The sequence below is a fragment of the Salarias fasciatus genome, chromosome 6, assembly GCF_902148845.1.
Source record: "Salarias fasciatus chromosome 6, fSalaFa1.1, whole genome shotgun sequence".
NCBI lineage: Eukaryota > Metazoa > Chordata > Actinopteri > Blenniiformes > Blenniidae > Salarias > Salarias fasciatus.
Window position 1 is genome coordinate 35,100,662 of NC_043750.1, and position 21,186 is coordinate 35,121,847.

Below are 21,186 nucleotides of genomic sequence, written 5' to 3' on the forward strand. Positions count from 1 at the left end.
AGTGCAAACTTCATTTCGATAACAGTTGTTAAAATATATTTATAGCAAATAAACACATGTGTAATTACTTTGACCAGGCAGGATTTATCAGTGGAAGGAATCATAAAGTGTGTAAATACACAAGACCTAAGTACTATATGAAAAACTTGGTTCAGTTCAGTATAGTGATGATCTCACCACAAGGTCGGGGTTTGAGCACTGCAGAGGTCATTCTCTGTGGAATTTGGACATAAGTTTCCTCCAGGTACTTTGTCTTCTTCCCACAGTCCAAAATAACATCCGTGTGAGGTTAATTGGTCTAAATTGCCCCTACGTGTGGATGTGAGTGTGTTTGTCCTGAAGGACTGGACACCTGTACAGGTGGACTCTGCCCTTGCTGTTGGCTGGGAGGTGCAATTCCCTCACTCTCCTACAGGGGGAGCTGCAGTCACGTGTTGACAGTGAAATAATCCAGGAGACTTTTCTTTCTCAGTGTAAAAAGTGTGATATCAACAAATTATTGTAGTCAGTTTGAATGATATTGTATTAGGGGTATTTTTTTTTTTTTTATCAAGGGAAGCATGAGGTTTAAAAAAGTGAACAGAAATGGATTTTAGTTTTCTTTCCGGTCCGGCGCTAGGACCCGGAGGAGCAGCGGCAGCAGCCCTCAGACAGCAGTATGCTAGCAGAAGCTGTTGTCACACGGATTCATGATCCACACTCCCCTCGCAGCTTTCAACACTGTAATTGAGGTAAGAAAAGACACAAAAGAATTCGGAAAGCATCCGACACAGTGCAGGAGTGATTTCAGTAACGGTAGAAGGCGCCAGCTGGATCTTGAATTGTAAACTAATATAGAGGCTAGCATCTGACAGGCGTTAGCTTGCTAGCATTAGCTTTAGCTTAGAGGAACATTTGAGTTGTTCAGCTGGTTAAACGTGTCAGTAATTGATTTTATTTTAATCTCTTACATGAGTGTTTACCGGATGACCTGACAATGTCCCTGGTCGTCTGGTCGTCAAACCAATTGAGTACAGATTGGTCAGGTAGCTGCTTGTGGCTAACCTTTCAGCTAGCTGCCCATCCCAACTGGGAATTCGATAACAAACAAGATATTTTCACCACTATCAACACAAGCAAGCCTTAAGTTCCTGACTTATAACGTCAGCTAATGTAGTGACTAACCTGTTCCTACCTTTGTTGATTATAAACTGACGTTGCTGAAGTTAGTGCACTTGTCTTTGTGTCAATCTCAAGTTAGCAACACAGTTTTAGTGAAATGATAATTGTCTGCTACACTGACGAGCCCAGCTGTCTCTGTGGGTTCTGTTGGGTTATTTCTATGGTGGGATTGAGGTTTATTTGCTTTGACTGAGCAGGTTGTAAATGCTTTAAGACGTTTGCTTGCTCCACACCTGCTTCGATTGAATTAAATTGTCTGTTGCCAGACTGCTGCAGAGGAAATCTGATTTGAAACAAGTGTGTTAGCGAAATGAACCATCTGTCTTCTCACCCTCGGGTTTATAAGCAATAGCCACAGCAAGTCAATATGAATTTGTTCAGAGCAATCAACTCATGTTGATAATTTTAAATTAAAATTGTGAATCATGTGCAGCAGCCTTTGCTGTCACCAAAATTGAACACATCATTGACTGCTCGTTATTTGTGTTTAATAGCTGTTATTTCATCAAGGGACAATTTATAGAACAGTTTTTTAGTTTTTGAAGCTAATAGAATGAATGTCAGTATGAATCACAGCTATTGGAAGGGGGCGTGATTTTCCAGCACCTTACAAACTCAGTGTTGATCTCGTTTAGTTAAGTCTTATTCTTAGTCAGGCCTCCACCTGCTTTTAAAAAGATAATGAGCCTTGGCCGTATCCACTCCAGCTCTGTCTCTTCCACATTGGTGTCTCAGGAGTTCACAGTTGTTGTAATTGATAGTATTAAAAGTGCATTAAATTCCAGTCTGACTACATGAGCTCTTCTGCCAGAATGAGCCAGTCCTCTCAAAGGAGTCCAGTTCAGGAGTGTTGAACTTCAAAGTTCACATTGTTCGAAAGATTGTTATGAAAAGGGTCATATTTCATTAACAAACCTGTTTTTCTTCATCGTCTGAGCCAGATCCAACACTGCTGGGCCGCATTAATAACTAGTCAAAATGAGCATAAATGAGTCAAAACAAATTCACTTACTTTTCAGTTGTTTATACACCACACATCCTGCAAAATTATGGAGATTATTTTTGTTTGTTTTGATTACATAGCTCACCTATCTCATTGCTGAAGCACAAAACCTTCGATTAGCATTTGAAACGACTGTTCCTAGAAATGGTTTCATCCCAGAATATCAATCCATGTGGAGATGATCTGTTAAAAATTTGATGGCTTGCAGTGAATCAGACACAGATAAAGAGCTGTGGAAGACCAAATGTTGTGGTCAGAAAGTCTTCAACCATATCACTTAATCCCACCAACAATCTTCTTAAGAGATCATGGCGTGTTCTGCACCTTGTTTAACATAATAATCCCTCTTTATTGTGTGTTTATCTCCTCAGACTTAGTCATGTCTCAGGTTGAGAAGAAGGCGGGGCTGCTGAGGAGGACGTCGTCCTCTAAAAAACCCCTGAAGGAGAAGGTCGTTCTGATGTATGATGAGATTTTTGCTGTGAGTATCATGTGTGGTTGAATTATTGCGAAATGAACTGATGTTTAGGTGCTAATAGTCATTTTCTGCTATTTTTCAGAAAGAAGACCCATCTAAAAACAACCCTCGGTTCTGGGATGAGCTGTTTCTTATGAAGGTGTGGTAAAACAATCCTCACAGTACTTCTTTTGTGTGGATCTTCAGCTGTTAAAACATGTAGATAGTACTAGTTTTATAACTAAGGCTTCATGGTAGTGAAACTGGAAGTCAAACTGTATGCAGTGAAAAGAGGAAGTACTGAGATGAAGTGATCAGATATAACCCAGACACTGCACAGATTTAATGTTTCACACTGCTCATGAGCTCTTTTTTAGAACTTTAATTTCCCTCTTCTTCTTGCTTTAGGTCAACTTGGAGTACCTTGAATCCAAGTTGGAGAGTGTAGATGGGGAGGAGGTGCAGCGAATCCAGGACAACATCAACTCTCTGTTCCACCACTGCGTTCAGGCTCTGGGAGAGGAGCACCAAATCAAAGTGGTCAATGCCCTGCAGGTAACCGCAGCTCGTCATGACGGGGTCAGATCTCGGGTGAATTGAGTTTCCTGCCTCTTCATGACGGAGTGTGGCGCTGCGACTCCTCCTCCACATTGAAACTGGCCAGTTGAGGCGGTCCAGGCGCCCGATTAGAATTCCCCACGTGTCCCTCCATTACTGGTGTTTCAGGGTCGACCCAGGACCCGCTGGAGATAATGTCTCCTGATTGGTCTGGGAGCGGCTCGCCGTCTCTCCAGAGACACTGGAGGAAGTTGACGGAGAGGACGGAGATGTCAGGACTTGTTTGATCTTGATGCTAAGAAATCATGTAAACAGGAAAGAAGTTGAAGAGGCATGGGACTGAATCCACGTATTAAACAAGATACAACAGAGAAGAAAAATAAGACATGGCTGAGTTTCTGCACGTCTGTATTAAAGTTGAGTTTAAAGAAATAGCGAGGAAGTTCAGTTTAACATGTTATTTCTTGTCCATTGAAAAACCAAACCTGAATGCTGCTCTTTGCAGACTCTCTGTGCACTTTTCCGAGGCGTTCACCAGAAGAACAAGTCCGCCTCGGGTTTTGATATCATCAACATGCTGATGGGCTTCGACAAGGCCGAGCAGAGGATGAAGGTACAGCAGGAGGCGCCTCACGGCCAGAGCTGGATTGAAGGGGAAAGTCCAGTGGAGCTTTTCATCGTCATGGTTTCTTTCAGGATCTGATGGAGAGACTGGACAGCCTCCTCTGTGGAGACAGCTCCGAAAGTCTGAAGAGCCTTTGCCTCAAGCTGTTGCTGTGTTTAGTAACGGTGAGATGGCATCTAAAACTAAACAGATTGACAGATTTACTGTTGAGAATTCGAGTGACATATGTGGAAAATCTGCATTCACAGGTAACTGACAACATTAGTCAGAACACCATACTGGAATACGTGATGATCAATAGCATCTTTGAAGCCATCTTACAGGTGAGTCATTGATCCCGGTTCATGTTTGTCTTCTAAAACTGCTGCTTGTGTTGACTGCACTCCCCGTCTCTCCTCCACTCAGATTCTGTCGGATGTGTCCAGCAGAGGGCAGCATGGTTACGATGCTGTGGTGCTTCTGGCCCTCCTGGTCAACTACAGAAAGTATGAGGTGTGTATTCTCTTCATATGCTGTTTTACTCCGATATTCTTCATCTGCTTTTCCCTGCCAGGAATGTAAACTGATAGATGTGCTCCTGTGGTGTGTCTACAGGAGAGAATATACTAAAGTACACTTTCTTTTGGTCAGTTAAACTAGAAGAAGTGTTTATAAAGTGTGAGAGGGACAAGAAACTCACAAATACTGGGAGAACATGCAAACCCTCACACTCTGAACCCCTTTAGTCTGACCCAGGTCATTTTCTCTGTGAGCACCGTGTAGCCCAGTGCGAGCTACACACTTCTGATTTGTACTTACTGTGTTTTTACAATAAAGCATCATTAGTTCATAATAGGGGTGGGACGAGACACAAATTCCACGAGACGAGATGTCTCACGAGATCGAGACGAGACGAGACGGGGGAGGGGTGATGCGCGGTGTCGAGCAGTGCGGTACTCACATGCAGCGTCAGAGCGGCGCAGAGCAGTGCTCACACGGAACACGGAGCGTCGGGGCGCCCCTTGTACGGCCACGGCGCCCCCCACCCTGTACACTGCGCCCTAGGCGGCCACCTAGTTCGCCTGTCCCCATTCAAACCGCGGCGCACAGACGACGCCATGACTGCATTTGCACTTCATGCCACTAGGTGTGCTGTTTGCATGTTCAACATTATTTTACACAGACACCACAGAAGAAGAAGGGCGCTGCAGGCTCTCTCTGAGGCTCTCTCTGCGTGTTGTTAGAAAAAAAAGTGTGAGCCGTAGAGACGTGGTAATATGATCAATGATGCGATGCACCGTTTTTTGCGATAAAAGAGAAGAACTGAACGGTCGTTTCCGCACATTTTCTTTACGCCGTAGCAATTAAACTGTATCACAAGTAGTTTGTGTACTCAAAAGACCAAGATTCCTTGCGGATAGAACAAGCGCAGAACAGTATTTCATGTCCCTTTCGACCGGGTTTTTAAATGTGAATATGAGCATATTCGGGGTTTTGCACGTGTTTATATGGCTGTGCGCCATGTAATGTGTTATTCCGTTAATATTCCAGTTAATGAAGAGTTATTGCCTGCATATAAATGTACTCAATCTCGTTAAAAGCATGGACGAGAAATCTCGCGGCATTTCAATCTCGCGACACAAGATCTCGTCCCATCCCTAGTTCATAAGTTTAAAAAAGGGTTTATCAATAAAAAGAAATTCTTCTATTTTGTCTGCGCCACTTTTAACTAGTCGTTCTTCGCCCTGTGAGTTTCTCTCCTCTGATCATCTGTTGCTTGTGTCCGAGTCTCTTGAAAACCACCAAGAGATGAGTTTTGATTTTAATATTTGCCTTTCTGTTCCAGTCTGTGAATCCGTACATTGTGAAGCTCTCCATCGTGGATGACGAGCCAACACTCGATGTGAGTTCTTCCTCCTTTTACTGCTCGCTAATGATTCTCCAGCGCGGTGTAGGCGGTTCTTCACATCAAACAGGTTATCAAAAGGTTTGACGGAAACGCTGCGTGTTTTTCTCTCCCAGGGAATGGGCATGGTCGTCCACCAGGCCCTGACGGAATATAACAGGTGAGGCGCCGGGCTGGTTTTTAATGATGCAGCAGCGCGTGGCGTGCCGAGGCTGCTGGCATCATCAGTTCAGTTTGAAGTCTCCCACGAACATTCTATTTCTATTCCCGTGGAATGGGAAGAAGAAAGGGGGGGAAAAAAAGAAAGCCCCGTCCCTTTATACTTTAAGTTATTTATATCTGACAGGTTTCTCTCGCGGTCTGTAATGTTTTTTGGATGAGGCGAGGTTGGGAAATTAAAATGCTGTTGGTGAAGGGAGGTCTTGTCGCCGTGCGTGTGCGGACACATCAAAGTGATGGATGATTTCTCCATACTGCGCATTGTTTTTGTGGAAAATTGAAGGCCCCGTAGATAATGAATCGAGGAGAGCAGATCGAGCTGTGAGGTAAATGTGTGTTTCGGTTACAAGCGCTGGGTCTGAGTGAAAACTTCTACTTTTCCTTTGACGAAGCCACCTCCAGCGTATTTGTCGTTCTCTCCGTGTTTCCTTTTCAGTCCATCGTGTCCTCTCTTGTGTTATCTTACAGACAATACAAAGACAAAGAAGAGGAGAATCAGGGCGGTTTCTTCTCTACTCTCACCACGATGGTAGGATCTGGATTCACGGTGTGTGTAGAAGTGGTTTCATGTTTTCTGCGAACTCTGCTGCTAATGCGTCCTCCCCCTCCTCAGGTGGGCAACATGTTTATAGCCGATGCAGATGAGAAGCTCTCTGTTCAGTGAGTTCAACTTTTTCCACATCCGTCATCCGCACTCTGTTTGATCACTGTTAGAGCCTCGTTACTTTGAACTGGTTTGCTGCTGTCGTGTAACCAAATGAGACCGAGAGGAGCTCAGCACAGCCTGCAGACTCTAGATTACACCCAGTGGTCTTTGTTCTGAATCAAAGCTTTTTTTCATTATTAAATCTGACTTTCTGACAGTACTTCAGGTATCTGCCTACAGTGTTTAGGTGCAGAGGTAAATGTGTCCTCAGCAATGCTTGGCGCCAATCAGTGACTTTGGGTTCTATTCAAAGAGTTTTTTCTGTTATTGGATCCCGGGACCTTTTAGCTGAAGCTCTGAGTCCTTTAAATGTAAGCTGGAAAATTCACAACAGACTGTCATGGTCTGAACTGATGACCTGAGAGGTTTTAAGGTCTTACCACAGAACCTCCACTGATGTGGAGTGGAGCTTCTCTTCGGGGTCTCCCTTTTCTGGAGACGGCTTCCTCAGCTTGTCACTGATCAATCACTTCAGCTGTTTGGCCAGTTTCAACAGTCAGGACATCCCCCACACTCCAACCCACCACCGTTGGTGCTTCTTCTGCAGATGAGTGTGTCTGAACTATGTCCAATCAATTTATTTAGTCTCTGATGGACTCCCATCAAGTACCAGACACATCTCAAGGATAATTAAAGCACCAGGATGCACTGAACCACACTCCAAAGAGTGTATGGCAGGGCGGCAACACAGTGACCAGAGCAACTAGAAACTTATGTATCTGTTTTATTAGGTTGAGTTAAAAGACTTTGTGTGGTTGGATAATTTACACCTCCAGCGTTGAAGGTTGCTTCTCTCTTCCTGTTTCGAATCTTATCTGTTCTCAGCTTGTTGCTGTTGTTGGTGTTTGAGTTCATTAATGTGATACACTTCATCTTCATGAGGGTTCAGCATAAGCACATCTTTGAAACTACTCATTTAAAACAAACCTTCACTTCATCTACTCACTGTAATGAAAATGTGCTTTAGTATTGACACAGAAGAATCACATATAGTCACATGACTTCATCATGATCACGTTTCCCCCTCTGGAAGATGAAGAGGGTTTATTCTAACAAGGTGCTTGATCTCAATCAACTTTCCTCTCGTTTCCAGGACAAATGAAGCAATTCTGCTGGCTCTCTACGAAGCTGTGCATCTCAACCGCAACTTCATCACTGTATTAGCACAGGTAAAGCAGCTGCACCACCACATATTTATTCAGAGGGCGGGAAACTCTTTTATGTGTCAATAGCTCCAGTGTTGAGCGAGAGCACCCCACCCCTTGTCTTGTATCGAGGGCAGTAAATGAGACTGAACTGTGCACGTGATGTATGTTTTGCAATTACAGCACTTTGAAAAATCCTTGTTGACACATTTCTGCAGTCCATAAAAGGCTGGCATTCAATATTTGAAAGTTTCATTTGACTGTACTTATTTAGCTGAAGACTGCAGTATGTAGGCGCCCTAAGGTGTTGCGTTACACATTTATTAATTTTAAAAAGTGGATTTTAAAAGGAAAACTGCAAATCAGAGCCGCTCCTGCCCTGAAATGTCTGATGTGTTCACATTTCCATGAAATGCAAAATGGCTTGAAAAGGAGAACACTCACAACAGTAATTGTTTTGTCATATCTTCCCCTCTTACACTGATGCACTGAAAAGAAACCTGCATTTTTAATGATGTTTCATGCTTTTTGTGATTTCTCTGGATGGTTTGAAATGCAATATAAATGCACAAAGCACAAACAGCATTTTGATCTGAAGGTTTATATGATTAATATCTTATTTTGTTTCTTTGATGGGTTTTGTTGTTGTTGTTGATCTTATACAGATATGCTGCTTTTAACTTGTCTAATTAAATATTGAGGATGGACACAGAAGCTTCCTCATCTGCCTGTTCCCCTTTCTACTGATTTATTAATTTTCAATTAATCTTACGTCCATAACGATCAAAGCTGCTTCACGAACAGGCAGTGAAGACGAGCTCTAAAGCAGAGCTGTCAGCTCACATGTTAAAAATGACATTTAAGTGATGAAATGTAAACACTCTCACATGGTTTCATTCCAGGTTCCAGGCTTCTTGCCTCCTCTGACAGTCCTTCATATCTGGTCTTTCCACAGAGTCACCCTGAAATCGAAATCGCAGCAAGTCCGACCACTCCCACTCCGACCACCCCCACAACACCGCTCGGCACAACCCCCCCCTCCCTGGACAGTAAGAAGACCCCCTTTTTACACTTTTCTTGAAAATAAAACCAGGTTTGTGAGCTTTTCTGTTGGTTGCATTGAACCTTCTTTAAGAGCAGGAAGGGGGAGTGGAGGCCAGAAACTGCTTCTTGGGTCTTGAATAATAATTTTATCGTTTGGTGAGTTTTGATAACTTCCAGCAATATTTGAAGTGAACCATTACTAGTAAAAAATTACTACAGTCTCAAAGTAAAGGCAGTTTTAATGAAACCTCCATGTGCCAAATGCAGTGAAATGTTTAAAAAAAAAGACCTTTTCTTTTAAGTTGTAGCATTATGCACATTTTTCCAAACTCTACCTGACAGCATAGCGCTTCTTTTTCTTTAAAAATCTGCATTTTTTAAAAATTTTTACCGTTTGCATGGTGTCCTGTCAGGCCGAATTGTTGACTCTTGCGTGCCACGTTTGGCCCGCGAACCTTATGTTTGACCGCACTGCACTAAAGCATACAATTGCACCTTCACAGGCAGTGGTCTCACATGTCCTGTCCCTTCTTAAAAGGATTTCCAATAAAAAATTACTCATTCATTAACAGCAAACAGCGCTGACGCTTTAAGAAACTCTGCCTCTCATGACGGCTTAATAATCATGAAATCGTCCTGCGATCGTTCTAATCCCTCTCTGAAAACCAGTGCATGGCTGTCACTTCCACTTATGGTCAAGGTGTGCGTTGTAGTGCGTTTAAAACCAGGTCATTTAGCACGCGCGCTCGCTGCAGCCTTTTAAAGGTGCGTGTTTCTATCTCTGGACAGCTTTTCCTGCATTGCCTCAAACCCAAGAGCCGTTTTGTCGATGAAATATTAACCTGCAGCTCCAGATCTCCAAATGAATGTTTCACATGCGGAGCGCGCATCATGCCATGTCATGGGAGCTTCAGCACTTAGGCTGTGTGTGCTTTAAAACGCACATAAACACACACACACGTTCCCTTGAATCACGTGTCGGGACTGTACGTTGTTTTACTTCCCTTCACTTTGTTTCTTTTAAGACGGTGCGTCTCTGGCAGGCCTGCGGTGATCTGCGCAGCACCGAAACAAACCAGCGAGATGGAATAGAACCGAGTCATTATTCATTCATGAGACAAGCTGTATGTTTCAGGGAGCTGAGATTTATTCATTATTATTTTTTTTTTTTTTAAATGGATGATGATTCTGGTCCAGACAACACAGGCAGGTGCAGGAGCCGCAGGAGCTCCGACTGCCTGAAGGAGCTCTGCTGCTCCAGATGATGTCCGCTCCAGTAGTGCTCACAGTGACAGCAGACGTTACATTTCTGTTATTTAATGAAGGTTATAGAATACATAAAAATCAGGAACTGTTTCTGTAAGAAAGCCAGCGTAAGCCTGTGTATGAATGCACCGAGTCGTAACATTATAACCACTTACAGTAGAAGTGAATCATCTCTTCATCGTGGATATGGGGCAGCGATTGAAAGGGTTTCTTTTAACGAGCTTCTCATCTCAATCTGCTCACTGCTTTATTTATCTGGTGGTGGAAACGTAATGACCGATCGGTGTCTTTGCTGTGCAGTGATGAACAACCCAGAACTGCCTCTGGATCCCAACCTGCAGACCAGCAACCTCCTCATCACCTTCCTCAAGTACGCCTCCATCGTGATGCAGGACACTAAAGGTAAACCCCACCAGGGCGCACGTCTGTCTCCGTCCCCCCGGAGGCGTCGCATTCCGTACTAAAGACTGCTGGTTGTGTTTCAGACGAGCACCGACTCAACAGTGCCAGACTGTGCCTGATCATCCTGACCTGCATCGCCGAGGTACGAGCCGCTCCTCTGCTTCAGAATGAACATCTAATCCTCCGCTTTCCCTTCAGAACGATGGTTTGATTTGTTTGAACAACTTTTTATGAGACAATAATCGAAGTGCTTGAAAATTTCAACCCCTCAGTGTTATTAAAGAGCTTTATTTAAAATTCAGAGACGACATTTTCTTCTGTTTCTGTAGAGTGATACCTGATGGGGTTTCACTGGTATCTTCGTTATGTCTTCATTTAACTTGATCTTTACCGAGGATGATGTGACATTTCAACCAAAGTGAGAGACCCTCGATATAATAGACGAGGTTCGTTATTCATATGTTTTAGCTGCATAACCAACAGCTTTTTTTTTTTTTTTTTTAACTTGGTTGCAAGTTTTTTTTTTTTAAATTATTATTAAAGTTGAAAGGGAGACTCTTCATTCAAGTTCAGTGAGGGTCTGACTGCAGAAAGAGCTGCTTTGATCAAGCAGAGAGTTCAGAACATGGTGTTATGAAAATGTTTTGTAGCCAAATAACAAATATCAGCAGTTTTTCTTTTTATTAATTTCTTCTGTGACTCACCTTAATCTGTTTTTGTTAAATGGATTGAAACAGGAATTCAAATGTTATCAAAATGTGCGCTCTAATCCTCACAGTGTGTGTGTGTGTGTGTGTGTGACAGGACCAGTACGCTGATGCCTTTCTTCATGACGACAACATGAACTTCAGAGTCAATCTCCACAAGATGGTGAGTTCAGGAGCTGAGAAAATAACTAATAGCAAACAAATAGCAACTTATTTTTTAGAAATGATTTCTAAACTAATATGAAGCTGCGTGCGTCTTTTGAGCCTTTGGCTAAGATGTTCTGTACAGTATTTACCATTAAAAATTAGTCAGTTCCCTTACATTTACCTGTGAATTATGTATTTATGTGTCTGTACAGTGAATTGTCGTGTTTGTTTTCAGCCCATGAGACACAGGAAAAAAGCCGTGGATAAGAATATCCCGTCGCGTCCGCTGGTTTGTGCCGTTCTAGGTATGGAAGCTCTGTTGTTTCATGTTTTGTTGGTTTATTCTAATTTAAATTTATTTGATGGGCGTTAATATAATACAAACATGACTAGAAAGATTTCAATTTGGCATTTTATTCTTTCTTTTTTGGATCAGCGATTGATTCTTCTTGCTTTATTTCTTTAATCAGAAGTTTCTATCAGTGCTGCAGCAGCAGGGTTGATATTTGCTCCCTCAACGCATTTCTTTCTTCTTTTGCATCTCTGCCTCGTAGATCTGATGGTGGAGTTCATCGTCACTCACATGATGAAGGATTTTCCGATGGATTTGTACCTGTGAGCAGCAAACACTTAATCCAAACCTTACAAACCTCACTGAGACGTCTCCTCCGTCCATGTCTGAGTGGGTTTGTTTTCCTGTGCAGGCGCTGTGTGCAGATCATCCACAAACTCCTCTGTTACCAGAAGAAGTGCAGAATCAGATTACACTACACCTGGAGGGAGCTGTGGTCAGGTAAACATGCTCTCTTTTCTTATAAACAGATGGGTTTTCAGCGTACTTAAAGATACTCCTGAAATTAAAATATGGACATCATTTGAGCGTCTTTTATTACTTCTTGATGCTGATCTACTGTTGCTGCTTGGTTTGGCAGTGGGGAAACTTCTCAGATGGCTATAATGATCAACGGATCCCATTCTTCCATTTGTTAGTTGTCTTAAAGGCAATTACTGTCAAAAATACATAAAAATAAGCTAAAATAAACCCGGTTCCCTAAAGTTCCGTCTGATAGAAAACCATAATTTTCTCAGTTCAGTTAAAGATGCTAACTTCAGGTTTTGTCTTTAAAGTTTTAACGTTGTTTGGTGCCTTGATGATAAAGTTTCAGACGCATCCTTTAATGTTCAGTTTGGATGTTGCAGCTCGTCTTTACACGTTAACGACCGCAGCATCGATTTCTTTGTGTCAGTTGTGTTGCAGGATGCGTTTCAAAGCGTCGGTCTGAACAGGGCGCTTTATGGTTCCGTTGAATAAAACGTATCGATCTTCTGAGTTGCTCAACAGCACCTCAGGTGTGGCTCAGTTGCAGCTTTATTCAAACGAAAATAAAAGTGGATCTGTTGTGTTTGGGGAATATATTGCATCATTGGGGCTGGAAAACGAGTCTGTGAAGACGGCGGCGTCCTGGTGGCCTTGTTTTCCGCCCGGTCAACAGACAGCAGGGTAACATTTCAGCTTGTAATAACCTCATTGTGCTGTGTATCATTAGAATCCAGATTCCTCTAATCAGAGCAATAATCGGCTTAATTCCCTCAATAATAGCCATCCTGCCCTCCTGGTGGTGATAACGGCGTACCATAAAATACGATAGGAGGAAAAATGACCCAAATAAAGCAGTTGATGTCTTTATCTGCTCGCTTTGTGCTCTTTCTCCTAACTTCAGTAAGAGATTTGGCAAAAGCTTCTTTTGTTCCTCCGATGGGATTTGTTTTGTGCTGCTCAATAAAAGCTTGTGCGCAGGCTTGATTGGGCGTTGAAAAGGTTTCGCCTCCCTCCTGTGTTTCCATTATCTTCCACAATAAAGAGGAAAGCGGGCTGCCGCGATCGGCCCGCGTCGTTTCATTAATATGAGCCCGTTTTCTCCTGCGCAGCTCTCATCAACCTGCTGAAGTTCCTGCTGTCAAACGAAACCTCGCTGCTCGCCAAGCACAACATCTTTCATCTGTCCTTACTGGTGAGAAACACGCCCCCCGAAATAGTGACAGGAGCCTGACGCAGTACATCCACACTGGAGATGAGTCTCTCAGGGGACCCGGCTGTGTCGTCTGGTAGTGGAGACAGATGCTGTTGTAGTCCAGCTGTGTGTGTAATGAAATCTCTGAAATCACTCACTGGAATAGACAGCCTTTTTTTTTTTTCCATTGGCAAAAACTAGACACTTTTCAGCTGAAGAAAAACTAATCCTGGTCTGTTTGTAGGTGATTGTGTGCCGGGTCGTTCTAATGTGCGTTTTCTCCTCCAGGTAGTGAATCTGTTCAACATGTTCATAACGTATGGCGACACCTTCCTGCCCACCTCCAACAGCTACGACGAGCTGTACTACGAGATCGTGCGAATGCACCAGGTGTTTGACAACCTCTACTGTATGGGTACGTGAGACTCGCTCGCTCTCTCACATCCGAGCCAGTTTGAGGGGAAAGATCCACCTGGAGTAGAGGTGTGTTTGAGATAAATGCAGATTCAGGCTCATTCTGTGTGTTTCTTGTCTCGTAGTTTTGAGAGTATCAACCAACACAGGCCAGTGGAAGGAGGCAGCCAGTAAAGTCACACACGCTCTGATCAATGTTCGGTAAGAACACACGCTGTCAACTCACACACACATTCTAAACACACACTGTCAACACAGACATTGCTGTTTCAGAAACAACGAGTCACTTTGGAATGAAGAGAATCACAAACCAGAATATATATTTGAAGAGAAGTCTCACTCTGTTTGAAGACTTGGTCCTTCGGTCTGCCCAGCTTTTATCTCCTTCACCCCAAACCCACACACACACACACCCCCGCTCCGTGGCTTCATGTGTGAAATCTGACTCCTCTGAGGAGACGATCCTCTCTGGGCGTCGAGGTTTGGAGGCTCCGGAGAACTCATCAGAAGAGTTCCTCCTCAGAGGGAGAGGAAGAGAGCTCACTCTCAGCAAAGGCAGGGAGATGAAAGAGCATGTGAATGAATGAATGTTAAGATCTGTAAAGAAATGGACCCAAATGAAGGAATCATTTTAATTCCTCCATCAATTCAGTTCTCCCCACTCATAGGTGACAAGAGAATTACCTCCAGTGAGAGCTCGCTGCATTTTTCTCATCTGTTTGATAAATGACGCGCCGTAAGCCAGGACAGAATAAGCCTTTTAATCTCTCAGCTTCCCGGTGAGACAGTTTATTTCCTTTAAAATAAATGCTAATGTTAGAAATTCCCGGGTGTGTTCAGACAATACGAAGAGAAAACAGACATGGAATTGGCCAATATTGGTTGAAAGAATGAGTTGTGTTGATAGAAACAGGCGGCCGTTAATAAACGCTGAACATTAAATAATAAAACATTTATTCCACAGAGATTAATAACAAAATACAGGAAAAAGATGCATTAATTATGAGTGTCCAAATAGCTGTAACATATCAAGTCAAAGACTCGACATCTGAGATTCGCATGACGTCTTGTTCCCTGTCTTCTAGGGCCATCATCAACCACTTCAACCCCAAGATCGAGTCGTACGCCGCCGTGAACCACATCTCGCAGCTGTCGGAGGAGCAGGTAGACGTGGCACACACTCACACCAGAGGCTGCTCTCCGCTCAGACAGCAGCGCGCCTATCAACGTTTTTTAGCTAACAGTGGAAAACACTCAGTCTGCAGCAGGTTTAATCACTGAGACGTTGGGGCCGCGAGGTGTGAATAAATCGCTTGTGGTTGAGGAGAAGTTGATATCGTAAACATCAGTTAAAAGGTACAGTATTCTAGCTTTGTTTTGACAAATATATGTGAAAACTGACAAAACATCAACTTTGAATCATCCGGTACAGATTTCAGATTGAAGGGAGGAAACAAACCAAACTAGATTTTGCTCTAACTTCCAATTAGGGATTTCTCCGCTAATCAAACTTGTCTACAAGATGTAAGATAAAGTTGTACAAACTTGTCACAATTTAGACAAAACATTTTGGGTGAAGCCCTCATTCGGTGCAATGTTCTTCATAAACGTCTTCATTTCACCGTTCTACACTCAAAGCTAAGTTTGGGTTTGTTTTTTTTTCCCCCTCCGGTAGCTTCTCTCGTAGAAATAATCACATTACCTGCTGCTTAACAAACACGCTGTGAACTCCTTCATTAAGCTCTTGAACCCCTGAAACTGAAGAGTTATGTCCTCATTATGAGAGAAGCCTAAGCTGGGCCTTGAAGGAGGCTGAGCTGATATGAGCTTCGTTTAAGACTTTTTATTATTTATGTCAAATCTGTGAGGGAGAGAGGGGAAAAAAATAAATAAATAAAACAGCCCGAAGAATCCTACAAGCTGATAAGAGAGTGATGGATTTGTTCATTATAGTCTCCAATTACCTCTCTGCTTTTATCTGCTAGATTTATTCACAACAAAGAGGACGAGGCGGAGTGAGCCGAGGGTCAGTGAGCAGCGCGGGGTTTTATCTCTGCCGGTGGTTCGAACACTAATGAGATGGGTTTCACACGGTGTCAGCGAGGAGACACCCGGCCTTCTTTAAGATGAAAAGGATATTGAAAATTAATGGCCAATCGGATACAATAACTCCTCCTGGTGCGTCGCCGCTCCCTCTGAGCTGCTTTCAATCTGTTGTTCACTTCATGCTGGTTAACAGCGGGACCACAGAGGCTTCACTAATAACCGACTTCCAGCAGAATCACGACTCTGAGCGAAATTCATCATGTTCACGACCGAAACCCATTAAAAAAAAAAAAAAAAAAAATGCAAGTCTGCGTTATTTGTGCCTTTACATCAAGTTTGACTTTTAGATTAAAAACCTCTAGCTGACACCTGTCAGTTCATCCTGCTACTTCCCTGTAGATCATTCAGGAATGTTTTTTTTAAATTGTCACAATCAAAGAAATTCAGCTTTTATTCATTAATTTCTTCCAGATGTGTCAAAACATACAAAAGAGAAAACATATCTGCTTATACTAATATTGGTTTATATGTATAAACCTATATGTAAATTTACATAAAATCATTTTCTTGGAGTATAAAGATAAATGCATCGATATCCAATACTCACACACCTGTCCAGGCATGCATTCTTACTGTGCATACAGACAGAAATACACACGACACGGCTGAACTTCTTATTAAATGCAGTAAAATCAGCGTTACTACCTGGTGTGATGCAAACGGTTTCTCTGGGGACGTGAGCAGCGACTGTCGGCTCTGAAGACATTTGTTTGACGGTTTTGTGTTGAGCTCTGATCACCGCGCACGGGAGACCAGTTGTTCTCGGTAGAGGATGTAACTCGCCGGCACGCCACGCGCCCGGAGCGTCTGCGTTCCCCGCAGTGACACCGCGTGATAGATGACTCCCACGAGCATATTAAAGCCGCGCCGTCATACAAAGTACAATACCAGAGTCTGAACACGCGAAAGTAAACGAAGCCGCTTTTGTTTGAAGACAAACAGAGCGATGGCCGCGTGCAGACCGTCGGTCACGCAGTGTACGAGTTGAAGAAACGCCAGCCGAATGCCCCCCGTCTGGCCTTTGCTCAGAAGCTCTGGCTCTGCTCCTTACCGGCTCCCCGTGTCAGCTCTTCAAAGCCGCCTTCATTCGGCGAGTTCTCCAGCTGTGAGGCGGTGGATTTCTCAGCTTTAGATTTATAGCAAGTAAATAAATAGAGGAGAAAGCTTTTCACTCCTTAATGCCTCGCGCCTTTCAAAGCGCCGATCCAGCCGTACTGTCGACGCACCGCCGCCAACGAAGAAGACAACGTGCACGTCGTGGGTTTACTGCCGTGCAGGACTAATTTCATTCATGCGCACATCTTTTTGTGTGAATAAAAGCCGGATGTTGACGACAGTGGAAGTCTGTCACTGTGATCGCTGGAAGCTGCACAGGCAGTAATAAAATAATGATAAAGGACTATTTCACAATTTCACAGCTGAGGGGGGGAGGAGGGAGTGGAGGTGTGACCAATGCCTGAATAATTATCTCTCAGCTCACTTCAAATTCTTATCTGAGGGCAGCTTTACTTCAGGCAGCTGTGTTGTGCTCGTATAACACACACACACACACACACACACACACTCACTGGGGTTCTCCACAGTGTTCACCAGGTCCTTCGGTTTCCTGCCATAGTAAAGTTTTATCCCGCAGTGGTTCTCGGCTGCCCTTGAACCTTTCAAATCTTTGGAATTAAAGAAAGGTTCGAGTTTGAACCGGAGATGTTCAAATAAACCATTTTAGTAACACAAAAACAGCCGGTGGGGGCAGAGATGGAAATATTCCTTTGTAGCCTCGATTAGATGCATTTAGCATTCAACCCAGACTCTCTACTGCAGTAAATTCAGCCTCTTTTTTAAACAGCACCGTGCTTTTTTTTTATGCACAAATATGAAATTGATCTTTACTGAAGTTATTTTTACATTCCGCCGCTTAAAACATACCAACAGGTTTTGTTTTCATAAATCATAATCTGTGTCGTATCTGTGTTTCAGTATTGAAAAGTTGATATCCCAGCTAATCTCTTCGAGACACATGTTCACATTTTCAAGATGGACCTGTTACAACACATAATGTGAAGTTACATTTCATGACGAGACAGATGATAAAATGCTCGCAGTGTCGTGGTTGTTTCTCAGATTAGCATATGTGAGACTTTGCTGGTGTTGAACGACAGTTAAAATCTCATATTTAAACAAACATCTCCAGCTACTGTTGAAGCTGCACTGATTTCAAATCTTTTTCAATTCTAATCCTTCGACCTACTGAAAACCAACAGACGGCCCGTTTTAGGGTTGCACCCCACGAGTTGAAAATCACACTGCTGTAGATGCTGGATTTTGCAAGTTATTGAATTTTGTCGGAATTTTTACCACGGATCTGCCTAATATTAAAGCAGAGGCGAAGAAGCAGCAGGTGTGACGTTTTAAAATCCATCAAGTTGCAGATCACACTATTTCCTAAATGAAGAAACCCGTGTTAACCGGGCTCAAGCTGCGTGCAGGCAGCGGTCGGAAGTAACGAGCACAGAAACCTCACACTGCGTTCTGCAATCCTGCACAACGTCCCTCATGAATAAAAGTGCTTCCCTAAAATATTTAACAGGGATTAATATTTGACTGTTGTGTGGATGTCGGAGCGCACGCTCAGGAATTCACCGCCGCTGCTCTCGTCCCGACCCGCAGGTGTTGGAAGTGGTTCGGTCCAACTACGACACGCTGACCCTCAAGCTGCAGGACGGCCTGGACCAGTTCGAGAGATACGCGGAGCAGCCCAAAGAGGCGGCGTTCTTCAAGGAGCTGGTGAGGGCGGGGGCGCACGTTTGGTCTGAAATGGGTCTCTTAGATGTTTTTGTAGGATTTAATCAGGCAGCAGAGGCCAGTTTCACTGGCTCCAGATGACCGGTCTGGTTTGTTTTCAGTGTCCAAAGAACCTGAATGAGTTTGTGAAAGCTCAATTCCCAGACTTTACAATATTCAAATGCTGTTTCTTTTCTTTTCTTTTTAACAGACTAACATTTTCCTGTGATGTACCTTTTAAATATCTAATGAGACATTTCTTATTTACATCAGTTCAGCTGAGCAGAAACGCTGTTGTTATAAATCGTCTTCGGGACAAATTTCTCCGTCTACCAAGAGAAAATTTCAGTTCAGAGCCGTCGACTGGTCTAATGTGGAAACATTAAGACATGTTCAGAGATTCTCAATGCAGAGTTAGATTTTGAGAAACTTCCTGTGAAGTGAAAGCAGGTAGATCAAATAAAGTCTTAAGACGCGGATGTCATGTAAGCGTAAAACTGTCTCGTTTCCCTTCACCGTCTTCCTCTGAGTGCGTGCCGAGGCGTTCAGGTTGTGGATCGTGCTCGGTCAGCACAGCGTCGGCAGAATGACTGTGTTCGGATTAAACCTCATTTCCTGCTTCTTCTTCTTTTTTTTTTTTTTTTTTTTTTCATTCAATGTCCCAACATAAACTCGGTAATGACGGTGTCGCCCTGCAGGTCCGCTCCATCAGCCTGAACGTGAGGAAGAACGTCTCCCTCAACACGCTGAGTCAGGACGTCCTGCTCAAAGAGTTCTCCACCATCTCATGAGCGCCGCCCGCCCGCCCGGCCTCCTCCCAGCACGCCGGCGAACTTCACACCGACCACTCTCTCTCCGCCCCTCGCCCCCACCCCTCGCCCTCGACACGGCGGCAGAGACAGACGCACCGACAGGCTGGATGCACCTCGAACCGAAGCCTGGAGGCCGTCCGGATTTGAGGACGTGTCCGTGTTGCGCTGCCTCTCTGTGTCCAATCAGCAGTATTGGCTGGACTGTTAACCGACACACGGAAACCGTGGTCTGATTTAGTGACACTAAGTATTTCTGCCGTCTGGTGTTCAGATAAAGAAAGAACTGGAATCATCTCTATTTTTCACCTTTTTTTTTTTTTTTTTTTTTTTTTGGGAGTTTGGTGACTTTCTTAAAATAGAGCATTAACTCTTCCTTTGCAGATTATGGCGTGAATGTTGAATTAATTCTCCTCATGCTCAGAACAAATCCAGGAGTATGTTGTATTTACCTGTGTGTGTGTGAAGGGGTAGGAGAGTTCAATCAAACAGGCAGCGGATGCTTTGAAGTGATCCGCTCAGCAGGAAGTGGACGAGAACTCTCAAAAAAAAAAACCTATCTCCACCTCCCCCGGAGCCGAGCTTCACTCCCTCCCCGAGTCAGACTCGTACCGGCGACCTGTTTGGAGTTTCAGTCTTACCGAATGTATTGAGGTTATTTCAGCGGCCTCCCGGTGTTGGAGTGAGCCGTCGCTGCTGATGTGTCTCTGGCACAGATGAAGTCAGTTCGACGGAAAAGGAAGAAAAAAGAGGCCCAGTGTACATACAGCCTTTTGAACTCATTGTTACTTTTTTTTTTTTCTTGATTGATTGAAAGCGGTTCTGAATTATGCAACTTCTTCCAGCGTTTGGTTTTTCTTTCGTGGCTTAACTCCTGTAGGAATATTTATGTCTCCTTTTTTTAAATAAAAAAAATTGTTTCCTACTCTTACTTTCCTGCTCGCCAGTGTTTGGTTTCTAAACTGTTCTTCCAGAACTGCTGGTGGTTTGCTGGTTGCGTTCAGCCTGTTGGCCAAATTTCTAAAAATCAATAGTTTATTGGCCTGGCGATGGAACGACAAAGGTCACTTTATCCGCGTGTAAACCTTTTATTAATGACAACAACCAGGATCGATATTTGGTTTAAAAAACAAATTATTTTTTAAAACTCATTCAGAGACAAACAGTTGGCTCTTTTCAAAACGTTATAATTCTCATAAATCCTGTCTGTAGAAGTTTAATTTTCCCTCTTTAATGGAGAGAAACTTTTCCCAGCGGTTCAATAGAAATGTGCAAAGGACTCGGAGCTATCATCTACTTTGATATTTGACTTTCTTAATGTACTTAATGTTTTTGCATCAGCCTCAAACTGCTTTTTCACTCGCGCGTGCGGCTGCTGTTTGGCTTGAGTGTCTTGCTTCAGGGCATGTGGGCAGACAGCGGAGGACCGAACCGACGGGATCGGTGAACAGCCAAAATCTGACCACTTTGTTTCACGGTCGCCGCTCTTTGTACGTGTGACTCCTGGTTTTAAGTCATATAAGAGTTGGAAACGATTAGCTTTTCATTGTGTGACGCAGACGTGCAGTGGTTTGCTCTATCACCTCACAGCTGAACCTGCTGGATGAGTCTCTCTGTGTGGAGTTCATGTTCTCTCAATGCTTCCCCCAGATCGAAGGTTCAAGGTTCGAATCCCCTGTCCAGGCAGAGCCCTTGACCCAGGATCTGCCCGTCTGATGAGCTTCATGAACCAGCAGGACTCA

General features: G+C 43.6%; 1 protein-coding gene across 2 annotated transcripts; it reads left to right on the plus strand.

The window, feature by feature from the left end:
• Positions 1–595: 595 nt before the first annotated feature.
• armh3 (armadillo like helical domain containing 3) lies at positions 596–20,375 on the plus strand. 2 transcript variants are annotated; one of them, XM_030094586.1, is made up of 26 exons: positions 596–731; positions 2,536–2,645; positions 2,725–2,781; positions 3,030–3,176; positions 3,685–3,792; positions 3,876–3,968; positions 4,053–4,127; positions 4,210–4,296; positions 5,630–5,686; positions 5,806–5,849; positions 6,377–6,437; positions 6,522–6,568; positions 7,708–7,783; positions 8,715–8,808; positions 10,370–10,471; positions 10,555–10,613; positions 11,276–11,341; positions 11,561–11,630; positions 11,880–11,940; positions 12,030–12,118; positions 13,255–13,337; positions 13,626–13,752; positions 13,877–13,952; positions 14,837–14,915; positions 18,522–18,638; positions 19,334–20,375. In XM_030094586.1, exons 2-26 carry the CDS (start codon positions 2,544–2,546, stop codon positions 19,424–19,426), a joined length of 2,070 nt encoding a protein of 689 aa, XP_029950446.1. In that variant the 5' UTR covers positions 596–731; positions 2,536–2,543; the 3' UTR covers positions 19,427–20,375. The 2 variants fall into 2 exon arrangements, with proteins under 2 accessions (XP_029950446.1, XP_029950447.1); XM_030094587.1 differs by having other exon boundaries at positions 700–731; positions 2,522–2,645.
• The last annotated feature ends 811 nt before the right edge of the window (positions 20,376–21,186 follow it).

Coding starts and splice junctions, on each gene's coding strand:
- armh3 (XM_030094586.1), top strand. CDS start 2,544: ATGTCTCAGGTTGAGAAGAAGGCGGGGCTGCTGAGGAGGACGTCGTCC. Junction 4,128..4,209: donor TCTTTGAAGCCATCTTACAG/GTGAGTCATTGA, acceptor TCCTCCACTCAG/ATTCTGTCGGATGTGTCCAG. Junction 13,338..13,625: donor TCTTTCATCTGTCCTTACTG/GTGAGAAACACG, acceptor TTTCTCCTCCAG/GTAGTGAATCTGTTCAACAT.